At 41.4% G+C, this 21,006-nt stretch overlaps 1 protein-coding gene across 1 annotated transcript in view; it reads right to left on the bottom strand.

Moving 5' to 3' along the window:
* Positions 1–6,647: 6,647 nt before the first annotated feature.
* The window catches only part of chga (chromogranin A), a 14,393-nt gene continuing 34 nt past the window's right edge, over positions 6,648–21,006 (bottom strand). Inside the window, exons 1-8 of the mRNA XM_049589284.1 lie at positions 20,754–21,006; positions 20,421–20,470; positions 19,505–19,598; positions 16,566–16,634; positions 16,378–16,461; positions 12,536–12,847; positions 9,101–9,504; positions 6,648–6,780 (exon numbers count right to left, since the gene is read on the bottom strand). The exon at positions 20,754–21,006 is cut by the window's right edge and continues 34 nt beyond it. Of these exons, the coding sequence (XP_049445241.1) occupies positions 6,697–6,780; positions 9,101–9,504; positions 12,536–12,847; positions 16,378–16,461; positions 16,566–16,634; positions 19,505–19,598; positions 20,421–20,470; positions 20,754–20,799 (1,143 nt within the window). The 5' untranslated portion in view covers positions 20,800–21,006 and the 3' untranslated portion in view covers positions 6,648–6,696. The remainder of the gene's footprint in view (positions 6,781–9,100; positions 9,505–12,535; positions 12,848–16,377; positions 16,462–16,565; positions 16,635–19,504; positions 19,599–20,420; positions 20,471–20,753) is intronic.

Raw genomic sequence — 21,006 nt, 5'->3', positions numbered from 1 at the left:
CTTTTGTGTCTTCAGTTCTGTTTGTTCCCTGAACTATAAGATCTGTTAACACCTCCAACTGAACACATTCACTGTTATCAGTGAAATCAGAGCATCACTTGTTCATGTTTAACTTTTTAACATCATTGTCGGGACAAGTATCAGTTAACAATCAACACAAATATCACCATACCAGAGCCAGGGTGCAGGAAATCAACTGTGTTCAGTCACTACATCGAGTCTGCAGTCATTAAGGAAGAGGCTGTCTTTGTGATAGTGGAGACTGGGCATGGTTGTAACGATGACGGTTGTAAAAGCACCACTTTCACCAAAAAGGGATGACTGATGAGTCATATAATACATTTACAGTATGACCACTTCCTTCTTGTCTTTGCATGTAAGATTTCAAAGCTATTTGAAGAAGAGTGCAGATTTTTTGAGGTGTTTTTTGGACCACATCTTTATTTTGATTAATACTGACACTGTTGAACTTAGAATTATGTAACTTGTATTAGATTAGAGAGCAGTCCGTTGGGTAAAATGTGAAGCATTTCATCTTTCCTTACTTCAAACCACTATGCTGCTACAGTTAGCTAAAATAGGGCTGACAGGAGTGGGAATGGTTGTAACACCTCTTCCAGCGACGACTAAACACGTTCTTTATCTGTCTCACTCCATTTTTTAGCATGTCAGGAGAGTTGGTAAGAAGAAGTGATAGTGATGAGCCTGCACACATACTGGAGTCTGCATCAGATGAGGTTAGACAGGCAAAGATAAGCACTTTTTACACAGAGATCTCACTACAGGGCCGCTACAAAGTCCCTTCTTTCCTCCGCCTTTGCAATTTTACACAGAACTCAACCACACGGCCAAGTCGTGGCTGCTCCAGTGTGTGATTTTGATTGCAAAAGAGGCGTGACGGCTGTGATGTGAAACACAACAGCATCGCTGACAGCGCAGTGTAACATTGGAATAACGAATAACAAATCTTTTGCCCTCTCTGCTAAATGATGGCTGATCTCTTCCTCCACTCAGAGGGCATGAAACTCACCAACATCATTGTTTTCCCAATTTACAGACACTTTCGGTTGCTGTTCTCCATTTTGAGTTAGCTGCTAACTGCTGCTATCTGCTTTTTAAATGTACTGGCTGTGGGTTGCACACATAAACGGGTCAACAAAACGTCACACCCTTCCCGTTCATGATCCCGTCTTGCCGACTGTCCCTTTTACATAGACGTTGATTTAACGCCATTCTTGGAACCCATCGGCTCTATTCGGCGTCTGACTTCCGGCAGACGGCGATACAGTCTCTGGGGGCAGACCCCTGATGTTTTGGCATTCCAGTTTGAGAAGGCAAATTTCCGTTTCCGACGATTCAGAGTTTGCAGTGACGCCAGTTATGTTCTGCCTCGTTAGTTCACTGCACGGAGCGTTTAACCTGGCCACAACTGCAGCCGGCTCAAACGTGATTGGTCAGTATCACGCGGACTACAAACAGGCTACAACCGGAAACCAGAGCTCTTCCGCTCTTCTTCTGGAGGCAAGCTCTCCGGGGTTTGCCTACAGACTCTACACTCACTGAATGTAGAGTCTGTATGTAGAGACTAATTTAGCGCTGTCACTACCTCCACTGCCAGTTAAAAGGCGAGACAGTCTGGCCTCATATTCCCATAAAACCACACCTTTAATAAATATTGTTGAAAATACTGAAGAAATGTTTCATCTTTAACTTCATGCCTTTTGGATATCAGGTCATTGTCTGCTTACTCAACAACTCACAGTAAATGAAATTTTGACCAGGGGTGCCCACACATTTGCATGCCACTGTACCTCAGGTTGAGACAATGGAACCATTGGCGGTTATGAGACAATGAGCCTGAGGGCACAGATATGCAAAAGGCCCCACCCCCTCTCCTACACAGGGACATAGTACACAGACATTGTGATGGTTTTGCATTTCTTTGTAGGCATTATGCATCCTTTTGTGGTTTTATGTCACTTTGACTTAATTTTCAATCTTTGTGCTAGTTTTGGCTCTTTTTCTAGCTCTTCTGTGTCTTTTTGCAGTTTATTTGCATCTTTCTGTGGTCACTATATGTGTGGGGATTAATGGGTCCTCCATTGCTCGTCTGCAGCTGGTACAAAATGCTGCTGCACGACTTTTAACTGGTACATGCAAGCATGAGCACATTACACCAATTTTAGCATCACTTCATTGGCTGCCAGTTCATTTTGGGATCCATTTTAAAATTATTTCATTTGCTTTTAAAGCTCTTAATGGCCTTACCCCACCCTGCCTCTCTGAGTTGCTACAGCCTTTCATGCCCACCCGTTCCCTCAGGTCAGCTAACCAGCTGCTCCTGACAGTGCCTAAAACCAGGCTCACGCACAGAGGAGATCGTGCATTCGCTGTGGCAGCTCCCAAACTGTGGAACGATCTGCCACTGCACATCAGGCAGGCATCCTCACTGCCTTCTTTCAACCCAGCTGTTTCCCCTGGCTTTTAACACTGTGTAAAATGTTGTTTTTATGTGTGTGTTTTTTTTACATTTTCTATTTTCTAATTGTGCAAACTGTGTATTTCAACCTATTGTGTATTTTATAGTGCTCCTTATTTTCTCTGTACAGCACTTTGGGACCTCAGTGGTTGTTTTAAAGCGCTTCATAAATAAAGTTGGTTTGGCTTGGATTAGAGTCTCTTCTTCACATGCTCATGGTATTTTGAGTGACATTTGCAGGTGAAGGCCAGTTGGAGCCCTGACACTTTGAGCCCTCGGGCATGTGCCTTGCAGGGCCGTCCAGTTATCCATCCATGAATGGAATTCCTTGTATTTGACATCAGTGTATGAATTCTGTGACATAACTGAGAAGTTAGAAACTTTGCAATATGTAGTAGATGTATATTAAGGGTACTTAAATTTGAGAGTTCTAACACAGAAGTTCAGAGGTGCTGAGACAAAAAGTGTTACAACCATACCCTGTCTCCCCTAAAGATTCAATACAGTTTTAATCCCATTGCACAAATAACATATGTTGGTTTGTTCCTCCACTTCCTGCTTAAGATTATGTAACATCATTTACTGTAAAGCCTCCTTCAGTAAACAAAGAGGGTTAAAATATGTATGAGTTCTCATACAGCAAACAACATGAATAATGCACAGATCTGGTGGCTGTTCACTTAACTGCTCCCTATTCATCTAGTTAGCTGAACTCTAAGAGGAAACCTTAAATGTATTGGTTTATGCATTATTGCAAAGCATTTTTCTCTTACATAAGACAGGTGGAATAAATAATGAAACCCATTTCCACCCGTGTATTGAAAAAAAAATCCTGTAAGTAACTGGAGTGAAAAACTTTCTCAAAATACTAAGTTAGTATCTCAAAATAATGAGATACTAAACCATGATTTGGAGACAAGTTTGTCATTATTTCAAGAAAGTTCCTCATTGTTTTGGACAGTTTCTACAGGATCTTTTTATTCGTCACGCTGACAGAAAAGGGCTTCCATGTTATAAATACACCTTGGTTCCAGAGAACAAAAAAGAAATGTGCCAACCTGACTACTGTTGCATTTCAGATCTCCCTTTGCTGACAGCACTCACCTTTGGAAAAGAGGACTGAGTCAGTCTAATGTCGCCATCTGGTGCCCTTTTCATTTTGTTCGTTATGAACATGTTCAGCTTCACAGCCTAAAATAAATCTTCCTTAGCAACAGTATTAAAAAAGTGCTCAATCAGTACAATGCTTTGCTGCATAAAGTTCTTAATATAATATGTCTGACAAGTGTCGTCTTCTGTACAGACTGTGTGGTTACAGTCAGGACACAGCACTGACGTGACATCAGTGGCTGCTTCTTTGTCAACTTAAAATTATAATTCCACCATTTCTATAGTGTGTTAAATTTGTTAATGATTTTGTCGTTCAAAACCACCTGATTTTTAGCAGTTCTTCGCTTGTCATGCATTCCTCTTTGTAGTCAGGCTTTTTAAAGGGATAGTTCACAGTTTTTAAAGTGGGGTTGAGGAACATCCGTATTCTCAGTCACTGTATTACATACAGTAGATGTCTGTTGGCCCCCCAGTTTGGAGAAGTGGCAGGAATGCTGACAGAGAAGCTACAAGCAATGTACTGCTGTGGATGAGTTGCAGCAACTAAAATGTATTTCAGTCAGGAACACTTTAGTAAAAGAAAACTTTCCTCGGGCCTAAACAGAAAGCCTAATGCAGAAAGAGCATGTCTCTCTGCCCTTCCATGCGTCTACATGGAAAGCCTAAGGCAGGGAGAGCAGCAGCAAAGACCCCCGGGAACAGAACAGAGCCGTGTCAATGACAAACAGAAATGACAGCATGAAAAGGAGGAGCTGGGGTGGAGGCATGTTGCAAAGCAGCTTGCAGAGGAAGCAGCAACAGGAGGATTAAAGTAGTTTAAATAGGGTGCTCTGAATGAGATTTGGTTGTATAGAAAGGAATCATGTGATCTATCAGCTGACTCCCTTCCATCAACCAGCTGCTCCGTCAGTTGATTGGGCTGTTTGAGATCAGCTGATGTAGCTGAGCTTGACATTGCTAACGCTATGCTCAGTATTAGCCACCTAAAAATGTCCCACTTAAAAGAATTCTACAACAGTTTAAGTGTACACGATGTTGAGAGCGTTTTCACCACTTCACCTTCTCTTCAGACAACCCTTTCTGACGGGGAAGCTGTCAGCAGCTTCAGTTCCCCATCTATGCTCTTGTCAAAGCCAGATTCCATTGAGAAAAACCATAATTTAACATCGCTGGACGCAGGAGCTGCAGATCCACTTCCTCCATCAGTTTAAATAGTCTGAGTTAGTGTGTGACCTTGGTGAATCTGAACTAACCCTATAAAACGTCAAAGTCACACAGTAACACAAACAGTTTAACTGAGGGAGGCAGCAGTAGACCAGCAGCTCCTGTGTTCAGCCATGTTAAATTACTGTTTTGGTTTTGAGGAGAGTGATATAATGGCTTCAGTTCCCTGTTGGAAGTCGCTATCTGACGGCAAGGTAAAGCAGTGAAAATAATCTAAATATAGTGCACACTTTAACTGATGTTGCTTATTTTGGGTGGCTAAAATACATTTTGTTGCTCAGCCCTTCAGTACATTGCTTAGCTTGTGTGTCAGACTCCTGCCAGCTTCACTAAACTGGGGGCGTGTCGACTGACATCTACTGTAGGCAACACACTGACTATGGATAAGTACCTCATGTAACCCCACTTCAAAAGATCCGATCTACCCCTTGAAGACTTTGTATTTGCATATATTGGTGCTGGAGAGTACAAACTGTACATAGACACAGATCCTCTTAACAGTTTCAGTTTTCAGATGTGTCTAGCAGCTCTGTTTATTGAAGCTGCCAGAGGAAACAGAACTTTTTTTTTTTTTTTGCATTTTCAGTTTCTCCTCTGCCCACGTTCTTTTCTCACTTCCTTCCAATCCATTATTTTTTAACTCCTGCTCAACAGTCCAAATACAAATCCTGTTAATACCGCACTGTATGATTCACTACACTGACTCTTTTCTTCTTAATAGTAGCAACAGATGAATAATGCAGCACTGATGCCAAAACTAAGGGTTAAAATGTCGTTGTCTTGAATGTGCTGTATGAACAGCTTGTGTGTCAGAGTGATGATTCATATTCTCAGCTTCTGCACCCACAAACACAAGTGCAGACTCCAGACTACAATGTGAATCGATGTCACTTTACAGTGTTCAGTACGGGCTATTTGAGTAAAAATATAAACAGTATCTGAATATGTTACACAGTACTGAATGAATCTGCACTCTGGTAATTAACTTGTCTTTACAATTTGTACTTGTATTGTGATGGAAGTGATGCAAGAGCCATTAATCGCAGCAGTTAAACAGTCCATTAAGATGCCTACACAGCTGTAAATTTGTTAGTACGCTGAGTTTATTGCATTAATTCTCTTATGCAAATAACCATTAGATTTTAGAGGCATTAAAATGATTTACCAAAAACAGAGATTTCCACTTAAACTATTCAATTTATTGGTTTTCTTACAGAAATTATTACAGTTCATTAATCTGCTAAAAATGTTCACTTATTGCCTTGGCTTGATTAGAATCAACTATCTATAATAAGTAAGCATCTACGTCATCTTTATCTGCTTCTCCATAAGTAAGTAAGCATCCCAGAAAGAGCTTTGTACATGTATACATGCCGTTACTGTACATCCTCACCTCGTTGGTGTGTGTTTACCTGCGTCTCCGTCAACCTTTCACTCAAATCAGTGTGTTAAATGATGTGAAAAGCAGGCGTCTTGCAGAAAGAGAAAGATGATTGTCAGAGAGAATGAAGGAAAACAAGCTGTCCACCTTCACTGACAGAGAGAGTTTTGAATATTATATGCATGTGTGTGAATGCACAGAACTGTGTGTTTTTAGTATGCGTGTCTAGCTGCTGTGTGCGTCTACTCCTTGCTAATCTATGTGAGGGACAGGATGTCACAGGGGAGGCTGCAGCAGTCTGGTGCAAGTGGGCATCCTCCGGAAAAATAGCGAAAGATAAAATCTTGTCACATATTCAGACACTCTAACTGTGGAGACCAGGCAGGTGGTAAAGCAGAGGAGGACGAGGAGGCAGAGGAGGTTGCGGTATCAACATTTTTTTTTTTTTACCAATCTCTCTCTCTCTCTCTCTCTCTCTCTCTCTCTCTCTCTCTCTCTCTCTTCAGCCTCGCCGCATCTCGTGGAGTTTCTGGGCAACGTTTTCAAGCTCCGACTCGATGGCTGCCAGGCTTTCAATCTCTGGCTCCTGCAGATATAATGAGAAGACAGCGAGTGGGAAAAAGATACTGAGTGCAAACAATCACACAGATATATATATGAGCTCTAAAAATATCTGGAGCAGCTTCCATGCATTCATGTTCGGCTGTTAGCAAGGACACATCATGAACAGAATTGCCTCTTTTAGCCTCACTGTTAAAACAAATATGTAACAGTTTGAGGCCATCAAGGCGAGCACAGGCTAAATAGCTTCATTCCAACATGCTGCCAAACAGCAGCTGCACCATTATGCTGCTTTAGGATTCAAACTGTGGGAAGGACTCTGTTTCTTCACTTATTTTATTATAAGACACAGAAACCTAATGAAATTTTGGGCTTCACCAGCACGTTCTCTTCCCATCTCGTTAAATATTGCTGCTTTGTCAATGGACGTTCACATCTGCTCAGGCCTGTGACGTGCTAGGTATCCTTCTATGTCTAGTTCTGAATTTGTGGGACACAGTGTCTATTTACACTTTATTGTGTCTTTTCAAAATACACTTCCATTTTCACAAGAAATGTGTCTTTTTCAAAATAAATGTACAATGTCGGTAAACACCTTGTATTTATGTTAAGTGCCTTGTACAACAAGAGCACATGGATAGGTAAAAAAAAACAAAAAACATTATAGTTTGGCTCAACACTACACCGAAAGCCAACAGTGGGCTCCCGGTGAAAGTCCGGGGTTTGTTGGACACATCCACCTCCCTTCCAGTCGGGCCGTTAGGGACTTTCCAGCTTCTTATATTACATTGCTACTGGCAGCATTTTAAACTGATGCCGTCCAGCGACATTATAAACAGACGCAGCTTCGACGACTTATCATACTGCAGCAAAAGGTGCCTTTTTGTCTTAGTGTATGACGCCAACATTTAAGTTGAGAATAAGAACAGGCTGGCTTGCCCTAGCAAACCAGGCAGCTCAGCACTACGAGTAGTAGTAGTCTTGTTAAGTAGAAAATAAACTACACTAATGCTTTATTTAAAGGAATAGTTGAGTATTTGCTTTGTTGATTTAAGTTAGAGGAAAAGATAAGATACCACTTAATCTATATATGCTGACTATGAAGCAGCTGGTAGCTTAGCTTACTTTAAAGAATGGAACGGGGAAATAGCTAGCCTATATTTAGCCTTAATCCCACCTATCCAGCCAAAATTTGTATGTGGGGCCCATGTGGATAGTAAATGGTCTGAAAAATGGGCCCTATATGGGACTGTCCACGGGTTCTACATAGGCCCCATGACATTTGCCCACATGGGTGGGTTTACCCAAGTGGGCTCCAGATAAGATGTCCATTTCGAACCCATACCCACTTTGGCCCCAGCATGAGCCATGTGGGCGTGGGCATTACAAAGTTTGGCTGTGAACTAGCACCACTAAAGGTCACATATTAACATATTATATATAGCTTGTTCAATCTGCGCAAACTATGAATTGTAAAGACAAGTTATAGTTTTACAGCAGGTTATGTGACTATTTATTGCCCCTGCACACTGCAAAACAAGACATAAAATGTTTATAAGTGAGCTTAAGAAGTGATGGTACATGGATTTTGTTACTCTTGTTAAGATCTAGGCTAGCTTTATCCCCATTTCCTGTCCTTATGATAAGCTAGGCTAACTGGATGCTACATACAGGTGCGAAGCGGGGGGTGGCTTCTGGGGCTCCAGCCCCAAATGTTTTCTCAGAAGCTAAGAATGTGCCATGAGTGTTGACAACTTTAACTCGCTAAATTTGTCGCTAGTTGCTTTTCAAAAACACAGCCACAAAGAGGGTCTGAAAAGTCGTTAAATCTAGCGAGAAAGTCACCACGTTTGCAACACTGTTTGCTATATCCTGAAGAAATGTTATATAACTGAGAAGATGTTCTTCTGTTGGCCTAATATTCAATTCACTGTTGGGGCTCCTTAATTTGCACTTAGAGCAGCCCACATTTTTATGGGATGGATTTAAATGGTGCAGCTTTGTCATCTTAACACTCGTTCTGTAAACTCTGCTCCAACATAGTAGCCTATAGCAAAAATAGATTTCAAGAGTAGTGATGGTGCTTACGCCGGACTCCTACCCTACCTCTCTTATATAACTTTAAAAAATAGTAGCAGCAAACATTTTTTGCCTCTTAATAGGAGGCAGGGGTGAAAACTGTCATGCTCAACGTCTGCTGTGTTTTGGTTTTAAAATGATGAAGACAGTTGGAGAACCATGATAAAGGATGTTAGTTCAACAGGATGATTATCATGTCTTTCCTAAATGGTACAACCTCACATGGCTTGATGAACACTTATCGGGAGAAAGGATTGGCATCACACCTCTGACTTCCGGCTGCCGCTCCCTTCTTCCTCAGGTCCCCTCCTTGCGATCATCTGCAGCTCCTTCTCCTCCGGACTCCTCTGCATGCCTCTCTTCCTCTTCTCCTCCTCTTCCTCTGTGTCTTCTTTTGAATGATGTGGCACTTCATGCTGTCTCTTGAGCTGCTGCGCTGCTTTTCTCTTTAGTGGCAACGCCTTGCCCCTCTTGGTCCAACGCTGTAGGCCCTCCCTACTCTCTCTCTTCAGCTCTCCTTCATCCTCTTCCTCCTCTTCCTCCTCTTCCATCTCGTCCACCTGTTCTTTAGGGCTATGTGAGAAAAATGGAGATCTCTTGTCTTTCCCCACTTCATCTTCTTTATCAAACTTCTTTGCTTTTGATTTGTGTCTGGGTTCAGATCCAGCACCTGGGAGTATAAAAAAGAGTGTGAAGAGAGTGAGTCAAGAATGAGATTTTTCCTGTTTTTTTTATTGAAACACCTCTACCAGACCGCCGTCAGAATAATCTCCACCATCAGCAAGATTCCACTTCTTGTAATGAAATATTTCTTGCCAGCTGGCAGCTCTGGCCACTGTGCTGCTAGCTGTGCTTTATGGGAATTAACAGCATGACTGGAGCAATCAGATGACTTGGCAGAGGCTCGCTTTTATACAATAGGTATTTCATTGTACTTTGCCATTTTACTGCAGAAAATTATTTCTCTGTTAATCTGCTGAAAAGTAGAGACAGACCAGTCTAAATCTTGATTGCAGCCTTGATCTAAGGGTAGAGATAACGCTGAATGATTCCAGCTGTAACCGTGCACACCAGCTCATTTGAATTCTGGGACATTGAGACTTTTAATCATTTGTGTTGCTGTGCTGTCAGTATGCCAGCCATGTTGGCCCTGCTCCCCTGTCGGGGGGCTGATTTCATCATGTAGATGGAAGCACTTCCATCAATCAACTGGTCCTGTGGTGGCAAGCGGTTTCATTTGCTAAGCATTGCACTCTCCCTGCCTTAAGATTCTGCAATTTGCCTTTGCTCAAAATTAATCCATATTTTAATTTTCTAAAATGTTGTTATGTCATGCAAGATTTTCCTAAACAACAATGTATACAGAGTAATCCCTCTCAATCTTTACTTATGTCCCACTAGAAGTGTGTGGTGCTGTATTTATCTGCAGAGACTCTGCCCTCTGCCCGGATTTTCCTATTTTCTGCCTATTTTCTGTGTTAAGGATTTTTAAGGCCGTGTATCCCCACAGCACTAAAGTGAGCTCAGCCAAACGCCAATGAGAATGAATCTGGGTTTGGCTTTCCTTTTAGTTTATCTGGCGAGCGTGTTGACAAACAGAAATTGACATAGCATAGGGTAAGATGTTGAAAGAAAAAGGTCAATTTACTGTCAAATTAAAAAATATTTTGATCTAAGTTTAGCATGTGCAGGTTTATGATGCGTAAACCAACAATACCAAATAAACTGGTAGAGTAGCCATTTGTTCTGTAATAGCACAGAAATGAAAATCTTGTAAAGGGGCATCTTGCCTAAATAATGGAGCTCCAAACTAACGAACTAACTAAATCGAATGGAAAATCCAAATCCTAACCTAATAACAGATTATCCAGAAGTCTTGTGGCCTTTCCTTCAGGTTACTCCTTTTTGTTTCAGGATGGTTTCCCTCCTCAAGCTTGCCAAAAATTTTGGCTACTTCTTGATAGCCAGCAATGCTAATGATTAAAGGCTAACTAGCTAATAATACTAACAATTTGTTAAAACTACAATACCATACTACTGCTATAGATATGTAATATATCTAGAGGCCTTGTAGCTTTTCCTTCAGGCTTTTTGCTTCAGGATGTCTTCTTTCATCAAGCTTAATCAAAAATTTGGCTACTTCTTGATAGCTAGCAATGTTGATGATTAAAGGCTAACTAGCTAATAATGCTCTAACTAGCTAATAATGCTAACAATTTGCTAAAACTACAATAGCCTACTATGCTACTGCCATATATGTAATATATAGAAGCTTTGTGGCCTTTCCTTCAGGCGAATCCTTTTTATTTCAAGATGTCTTCCTCCAACAAGCTTGATAAAAATGTTGGCTACTTCTTGATAGCTAGCAATGCTAATGTTTAAAGGCCAACTAGCTAATAATGCTAACAATTTGCTAAACATACAATACTGTACTACTGATATATATATATATATACATATATGTAACATATAATATCTAGAAGCCTTGCAGCCTTTCCTTCAGGCTAATCGTTTTTGTTTCAGAATGTCTTCCTACATCAAACTTGCTGAAAATATCGGCAATGCTAATGATTGCTAGCTAGCTAATAATGCTAGTAAGCTGTTGAAACCACAATGCTATACTACTACTGTATATAGATATGTGGCCCCAAGGAGCATAGCTCAGCCTTGCAGACAGTTTTTCTCAGTGGCATTTCCCCATAGACGACCATTACAAAAGAGACATCCGTAAAACTGTTGACAGGCACATAAAGTCAATTATGACTCTTTCGACTATGAATTTTTTACCAATGGAGGGAGTGGCAGAAACACTAAAGCGCATATTGATTGGGCTGCATGCACAGACTGTTTAAATACCACTGTATAAATATGCCACATACTATGGAAGTACACCTAGAAAATAGACACTTCTTTTGGCGTACATGTGCCTGGCGTCCTGTATCAAGGGATTATTATAAATCCATTATAGATATTTAGCCTACTATATAAGGGCACATATGACTATAGACAATCTAACTAAATTATATTTTGAGGCAGGATGCCCCTGGGGTTTTTCCATGGACTGTTTTTTGCCCCCTTTATGAGTGGGCGTCTTGCCTCAAGGGTCAAACTTTATATTTTCAGTTTAGAGGAAAAATAATCTTAACAGTTGAATGACTCACTGCACAAACCCCCACCATCATACGTATATTAAAGCTTTTTCTGAACAACTTTAATTATATAAATTCATAGAACACTATTATCCAGTGACAAAAAAGTGACAAAGAATTATAGTTTCCCTAAAACGGCTCTGGTGGAATAAATCTCAATTATGCAGCAGTCCTGATGAGATGGCACAATTCACTGGAGCATAGCTTTCAATACTTGTTGGGAGAAGATTTAACGCCTTCTTTTGGTCAGGAGATTTAAAGTGTGGGGACGTCTTTCCCTATCTTACCCCCTTTAAATCTGAATCAGGCCCCCAGGAAGTGTGTCAGGCTTTGAAGCCAAGTTTTGTAGCCGTTAAACAGGGGAATTACAACTCTCGAGTCCATCCATGATGCCACTGGGCCCACGTCTCTTAATACATCCGTGATCTGAATATGAATTTGTTTCCTATCACCTTATTGTTTTGTTTCTATTTATGCGCTTTTTATAATTGTAATTAAGACAAATTAAAACAATGAGTGAGGCATACATGAAGAAAAAAGGTATCTACTTGCCTTTCTTATCCTTGATCATGTTTTCCTCCCCTGAATTTGCTCTCTTCTGTCCATACTCTTCCTCTTCTTCCTCTCTCTTTACAGCCCTGCCCTCACTCCACTCATCCGCAGCCTCAGAGATGTGACTTCGCGGGCCCTCGTCATCTTCCCTCTTCACTTGCACCTCTTCAACGATGTCACTGTCCTCCTGTGACTCTCTGTCTCCAAGGCTCACATGCTTTTCTTCCTCTCTGTCTCCATTTCCTGTCCTCCTCTTCTGGGACAGGATGGATCGTTCACCTGGGCCTCCTAAAGCCTCCAACATGGATCGATCTGAAACAGGGAGGGGTAGGGATTTAATTTACTAGAGGACATTGATTTTCCGCTGATGTTGTAAGTGCTTACACAAAAGCCCGGCAGTTTATTGCCGGGGTCATTTTGTGTCCTAAGTGTCATATTTGTGAGCTTTCGCCTAACGGAGTGGGTCACTATGTCAGATTCTACGTGACAATAATACAACTGTGCATCATGTGACGCCTAATTGTGTAATTTTCTCACGGCAGCCTCATAAAGACATGAGCCTTATTTTTCTGGTTTTGTCACTTCAGAATTCAACAAGGGTGGAGCTAATATTGACACTGAAACATTTAGCTGATTATTCAACTAACTGATATGATTTTAAGTCATTTTTTTTGATGGTTCCAGCCTCTGAAATGTTTCTCTCTGTCTTGTATCGTTGTAAGTTTAACATTGTTCAGCTTTGGGATATTTAAATGACCCCTTTTTTCACAATTTTCTGATATTTTTAGACTGAACAATTAATCAAGGACGTAATCAGCACTGGAAATAACTAATCCTTCCTCTCGGTAGTGCCGCTCTGATAGCTCTGGACTCGGTTATTATTGTAAGGCAGCAATACTTGTGCAGCTCCTGAGTCTAAGATGAATTTCCCTACGGGGCCAATAAACTGTATTGTTTGTATCGTATCGTATTGTATCGTATTGTATCGTAATAAAGCTATTTGACATCATGTAAATTAGTGGCAATAATCTGACTCTGACCATCCTTCATTAGCATGACAAGTAGTCAAAGTTATACATAATAAAAACTGAATGTATCACAGTCTAATATAATAATATTGCAGGTACAGTTATAAAACAATATACCAAGATAAATAATGCACACAAATTCAGTCCATTACAAACATTTTCTTAAACTCTTTTTCTGTTCATCCCTTAAATTTCTGGCTCAGATATTTGTGACACTGATACGTAATATGCCATTTTGATGAGTACTGTGTCTAATAATATGAAGCTGAATTCATGGAAAACATTTCGGATACATCCTTGATTAGACGCATACAGTAGGTCAGAATGGGTCTATAAAGGCTCTGGTGTTAACATGCGTCCTGGGTGCTTGGATTATAAGTGGACAGCTTACGTAAAGGAGTGAATGCATCCAAAGTGTCCTCAATGCATCCTGAGATTCAATCACTCAGACCACTTTCAGAGGTGGTCCAGGCCCCATGCAGCTACATTCTTCCAGCAGTGTGAACGCTAAAGTGTTCTGGGCAACACTGAAAACTGCCGACTTCAGGGCTTGACGCTAACTTTTTCCCCAAGGAGCACATGTGCTCCTAAGTTGAAAAAGTAAGGAGCGCACAAAGAACTTTAGGGGCACAATGTAAACTGATCAAATAATGTGTTTTCCGTAATAAATGTGATGCAAATAGACATTTACAAGCAAAATTATTTAATGAATTTGTATACAAAATGTACAGAAAGGTAAAATCATCAAGTTTTGAAAAAGTATTGCAATTTAATTTTGTCTTTAATGTCATTATCTTATATATATTATCTTTGCAATATGGTTATCTTATATAATGTTATTACTATCCTAAAACATTCTCCAGGTCCTCTGAAACTCTGCAGGACTTATTTCCACCCTGCCCAGCAGCGGTACCGTGGCGAACGGTCCCTAACTGCGGGGAGAACGGAGCAGGCTTCCCCGGAGGTCCGCCGCTTAACCCGGTCCGTCTCCTCCGCCACACTTTGACTTATTTCCACCCTGCCGACAGTGGGACTTATATTCATTGTGCCGACAGTGGCTTGGAAAACCGCCCATAACTGTGTCACATGGGGAAGAGGGAAGAGGGAAGGCTGCTGGAGTTCCTCCAACATTTGCAGTTAGATTATCATATTTATTTATTGACAAAAATATAGGCTGCTTCGGCTGATTTTTTTTTATGCGCACATGTGCCCCTAAATATTTTTTACAGTTCACACACACCTATTTTTAGTCGCAAATGCGAGTGAAACCCTCGCACTGTCGAGCTCTAGACTTAGACGATGTCCTTGCTTATCGACTCCCTGTAAGTAAACGCAGTACTGAGGGATAGTCCCTGTCGCCTCTCTTAACAGTAAACAGTGCAGCCCGACTCTGTTTTTAATAGACTGTATACAATAAGGGACATACGTAGCTACAGTGGCATTATTTGTGGTTTGTGGACTGCCATTTTAAAGCCTTGAGTTTGGCATTTAGTCTGTAGCCATCTTGTTTTATTGGAGCCAGAGGTAACCATATTAGACATGAGAGTGGAGCTGTGGAGGAGCGAGGGCTGGATCTGACGCATAGACTGTAGCAGCCATGCACTCAATCATGCATACTTTAAAGCCTTCATTAAATGTAAATGGATGAGTTATATAAACATTCACCCCTTGTACAGTTGTCATGATGAGGGACATTAACCAAAGAGACCAAAACTGTTTTTGTACCAGGCTGTAAACATGTTTCTGTCTGCTGTAAAGTCGAGCATCTTAACATGGGGGTCCATGAGGATTGACTCGCTTCTAGAGCCAGCCTCAAGTGGCCATTAGAGGAACTGCAGTTTTTGGCACTTTTACCTCAAAGGTTGCTTTAAACACATCAGTATCTGTGATTTAAAAGCTATGTGATGCCTGCAGTTAACCCTTTCACTGTGTGAGTGTTGACACTCTCACCAGGGAGTGTATAGCACCACAAACCCCCCACTGGTCAAAAACAACAACACGTAGGTGTTTATTTGCAAATAGAGTGGGGCAGTGAGATCTGATCACAAGTGGTCACTCGAGAGACACGCAGATACAGAGCTGTCCATTTGTAATCTCATCACATCTCATCGCATGTTCACACCGGTGTCAACAGGCTGCACTCATTATCAAATACACATTTAATACACATTGCCAGTTAGTAAAAGCATAATCAGATTCATGTTTATTTACATAAAACATAGATACATACTGTTGTGTCATAAAACAAGAGCTAAATAACACAGACAGATTGAGTCAGTTTAAAGCACTGCATTATTTCTGCTGCATTGTTTGTGTGTCTACCTTTTCATACACTTTTTCTCAGATGTTTGAGACACATATATAAAATGTGTTGCACTGGAAGTTGTTTAATTTGAGTCCTTTGATATCATTTTATCAGTTTGCAGTTCTCATAGAGCTCATAGAGCATACAGAGGGTCAGGGTTGGTGCACCTTATTGAACAGATTGTTTTGCTGTTCGTCTACAGAGATTCTGGCACTGACTCATAGACGCCAGGTGTGCTGTCATGTGGATGGACCTCATATAGGTTCTGACTCTGTCCACAAAAACATCAGCAGAGTTTAATTTCCCCTCAGCACATCTCCTCTGTTTGTCAGCTCCGCTTTGCTGACAACATAAAATGGAAACTAATGGAAGTAATGCATCACTCTGACAGCTGCTGCATTTTAAAATCTTGATTAGAGATACTCCTCAGAACGGAAGAAACATTGTTGAACTGTGAGAAGAACTAAACGGCATAACAATGCATAAATGTGTGAATCTGAGCTTCTCACCAGCAACATCTGCAGTCTGAGGAGTTTGCGTGGTTGATTCAGGTGCACCGGCGTCTCTCTGCAGCTGAGCTCTCTCCTGACCACCTGCAATTAAAAATAAGTTAGTCAAGCTTTCTGTCTGCGACTCATCTCGTCTTTAGAAACATAAACAAGCGTGCTCAGCGGCAAAACAGACAGCTGTGACTCACCTTGAACGGCGATCTCCTGCAGCTCCTTCAGGAAGCTGTGATGGCGAAGGATAGAAACAAGCCTGTCATCTGCGTAAAACACACACATGCAGGCAAATGAGCAGTTAAATGTCTCACTGAGGAAAGAAAAGAACAGGCAGGAGGTAAAACAGGTATACGTCTTTCCCCTTTCACTTTTTCAAAGGACTCAGCAATTTTGCCTTAGTGGTTCGTCAGAGTTAATTGCCCTGAAATTTACTGCTTTCAACGCAAGAGCACAATTAATCATTTGGCCCACAGAGACTCCCTGAGTGAATTGCAGCAGCAGTGAGCACTGGACTTTCTGCTGACCCACAAGCGCCACTGCATACTGTACGCCGCAAGCACAAAAGAGACAACTACCGTACAAGCGCTCTGATATCACTCTGTGATCTTTCTTTTTTTTGCCTCCCTTTCTTTCCATGACTTTGACTCCCCTTCCCTCCCCCTCTCCTCTCTCTTTCCATCCCCCCGGTGGTGTCCAGTTTCCCTCTCTCAGTAGCAAACGCTGGGTGAGTAATGCTGTGATTGATTTTTTACAAGAAGGACAGCATCAAGGTAATACACTGGCTATGTAACCGAATCGTCTTTACTCATGTTAGTGACCCTGCTGGCTTTTTACCCAGCAGCCATCACATCAATCCATTAACCTTTTTTTTTTTTTTTTAATCGAGCTCTTGGTAAAAAAGGAGAGGATGTATTGGTTCTCCTAGAGAGGCACTGCTGCTCCAGTGAGGGCTGATTGGTTCAGTCCTGGTCCTGGTTTTGAGGACGGTGATGATGACGAATATGGTTGAAATAAAGCTGAACATAACTCCTATTTCTAGTGTAAAGTAGACGTCCTTACATACCAAAATCCTTGTGGGCTTGAAAATACATTTTGAATTCATGTTACATAATCGTCATTGTCATGTGTATTGTCATTGTCACACAGCCTCACAATACAAATGACAGCCTGGGAGCAGATGTGCAAAAACATTACACTGGATTATTCCCTCAGATTAGAGTTTAAAACTGTGACACTGTCTTGCCGGTCAAAATGCAGGAAACTCACTGTATTTCAGCAGTTTATTTAAGATGTAAATACCAAGAGTGACATCATCTTTTAGTTGATAAAGTCTCACTTTTTTATTTTTATGGAAGAACACACGGTGGTAGAGCTGGGTAATAAAGCAGGTTGATTATTATGCATGTTGTAACATGAGACTAGATACTGGCAGAGCTTTGGTTATCTTGTCATTGTGATATAACTTTATTTTCTCGGTCTCAACAGTACTCAACATTGAGAACATTAAGAAACTGTAGACACCATCCTGTCTGATTATGTCTCTGCCATCTGGAACCTTCCTCAAACTGCCACTAGCTAAAACCAGTGCACTCACAATACACAATATTTACTCCCTTATACCCTCTGCCATCTCCCTCCCAACTCTGGGAGCATCCAGAAGTTAAGTTGCATTACAGTAAGTTATATTCAGCAGTTAATAGACAATGTATCAACAGGTTTATGAAGTAAAATATTGTTCTCTAATGTAGGGCTGCCCCTTGAGAGTCTGTGATTCAAGTCACCAGTTGGTTGACTGAGATTGCTTCAAGTCAAGCAGTCAGTTGCTAGTTCATGTGCTGTGCAGTGCACTTCTGCAGACGTTTTGGTCTCCAGATTTTGCTACAGACTGAGCGCTCTTCACTTTCACGCTACTCTTTGGTACAGACAGCTGCAGACACAATGCAGCGGCCCGGATGAGGAGAGAATCTGCACTGTAGCGCACCAAGATAACATTATCGTCTCTCTTCTGCTTAGAAGTGGTGAATTTACAGCTCACGGATACTGAATGCGACACAGTCTGTGGCTTTTGTTGGATATCTAGTACCAGCAAAACATGCTGCACATTTCTGATCCAGCGTTAGCTCAGTTAGCTTGTTTACTATATTATGTGAAAGCTGCTGTCACACTGATCCTGTTCAAACTTTACACGAAAGAAACAAAAAAACAAATCAATGAATCATCAAATATTTGTGTTGAACAGTCAAATCTGATTCAACTGACACACTCCTGAGTCGGGTACAGTCCTGTTCTTATGCTACATTTCAACCTGGGATTTGAGAAACATGTTCAAATGGTGGGCAAGTTGGAAAAAGGAAACTTTATTTAAATCATTTCAGTAAGATGTTTTATGTATTTCATGATATTTTCCACATTTAAGCTGCTGTGCAGCAGCATCTACAGTGACTGAGCCTCTTAAGATCTCTCAAGATCGTAGCCAGTGTTATCTGATACCATCTAACCACTGCTCTAACACTCTCACACTGAGGTTCTCATCATTCCATTCAACTGGTTAATTTAAAAGTATAACATGAAGGAATTGTTGGCTTCTGTTTGTAAATGATGTCATCAGCTAAAGAGAAAGACAATTCTCAGATTTGCTATATATGCCTTTTTTTCCAAGTCCAAACCTCACCTGCACTCTGGGCCCAGGAACATCCTGAACACAGTGAAATGAGAGGAGAAAGGGAATGTACAGGCAGAGGGCAGAGTGTGTGCAGAGAAATACATCACCACACACTTGCAGTTGAACATCAGTGAGTCATAAATGAGTCTATACAGTGTTTTTTAGTAAAATCCTGCACAGTGTGTCTTTAAGAAGATAAAATAAGCTTGTAAGGTTCTCAGTGACACAGTGGGACATATGGTGTGTGTTTTGTGTGTATTTTCTTGTTGAGGTCCATCTAAGGACAGGTATTATGACTAAATTAGGCTTTACATGTTAAGTGGCGCTGGTGCAAACTCTCCCTGAACATCAAGTAATGATAAAAATAGACATTCTTTTATATGACAGTCATCCTGAAATGATGTCAATATGATCAAAATTGAGATATTTGTGAGACTGACTCCTGTGTGTCCTCCTGTGGGCGGGGCTCACCTGTCTTCAGTGTGACCAAACACTCCTGACTGACAGGCATGGGGTGGAGCCTTGATAGCACGTCTGCCAACGCCTCCACAATGCATTTCATCACCTGCAAACACACACACACACACACACACACACACACACACACACACACACCGTGCAACAATTACTGACATTCTCACAGTTTCCTGGATGGCGGCGACATTATCGCACCATCAAGGACGTTAATTATTCTAATTGTAGGCTCTGATGAGTCACAAGTGATACTACTGTAAACTGAGATGCTACTACACTCAGGCTGAAGGCTGTTCTTCTCCACTTGGTATGTGGGAATAAATTTACACCGCTTTATAGATTCAAATTCATCTGCTTCTCTCTGAGTGCTGCTCTTGTGCCAACTCACCCACTAATTCAAAGATGTGAAACTCTCAGATGAGAGATCAGAATCATTTCAGCTCCCATTGTGCTTTCAGTGTCAAGCCAATCCCACATGCCTGATGATTTCTCACTCATATTTTCTCTCTCTTTTTTTCAAAGCGCTTCTGCCTGCCAGATCTTTGAATGTTACTCATTTCACAACTCCGATCCCTCTGTCACACATCGGCCGTATCTCCCATCTCATCTCTGCAAACCCTGTTCTAGAAAATAGCCCTCTCTGTCTCTCTCTCCACCGGGATGTGAAATGGATCCAGAGATAGTAACCATGGAGGAAGAGGCTCTTGGTTGTGCTCAGAATTCATTTTAAAAAGGTCACAGTGACATTGGCATCAATAGAGAAGTGAGTTTAATTGGCTGTATTAAGTACTTCTCATTACTGCTTGTCTTTAGAGAGTTGCATGTGGACTACTGTGGTTTTTGCACACTAACTACAGTAGCAATATTGCTGCATATAAAAGTGCAAATTCTGTTTATAAAGACAAATATCTACCTGTACGTCTTCATTCTCCAGCTGACTTGAAGTCACCGGCAATGACAGAACTGCAGGGAAAGAAAGAGAAGATGCATCATCCCATCATTAGTATCATTATTCTTATATTCCCTGAAGCTCTGCTGTTATTCTCCCTGTTACTAAAACACAGCGAGTGTTTCAGTAGCAGGGGACTCAATGTGCCAAAGGTGCAGGTGATTCACTCCATCTTCCGCCGCAATTAAAAGATGTGTGTGTCGCTGTCCTTGGTGCTGAGCCCCGGCAGCCACTGCTCCCAATGCAGCTTCCTGTCAGCAAACTGGATCTATATCATGATTAAGTTCATTTTCTTACCGCAGTTGGACAGTACGGTCAAAACGAACAGTCCTCTCCCGATCATGTTTGGAGACGAGGCGCATTAAGCTCTCCAGGAATAGAAAATGAGCGCAGTTTATATCAGAAGGTTGTGATTTCACCCCTTTGCAGAGACACAAGGTGGATTTACGGACGCATCCTGAACTAAACTTAGTCGCCTTCAGTATTTCTGGAGAGCCAAATTTCCCGCAGCAGCAGCGGCAGCAGCGGCAGCAGTGACCCGGCAGCCTCT

Source organism: Epinephelus fuscoguttatus, linkage group LG11, assembly GCF_011397635.1.
Source record: "Epinephelus fuscoguttatus linkage group LG11, E.fuscoguttatus.final_Chr_v1".
Taxonomy (NCBI): Eukaryota; Metazoa; Chordata; class Actinopteri; order Perciformes; family Serranidae; genus Epinephelus; species Epinephelus fuscoguttatus.
This window is presented reverse-complemented; position numbering and strand designations above follow the sequence as displayed.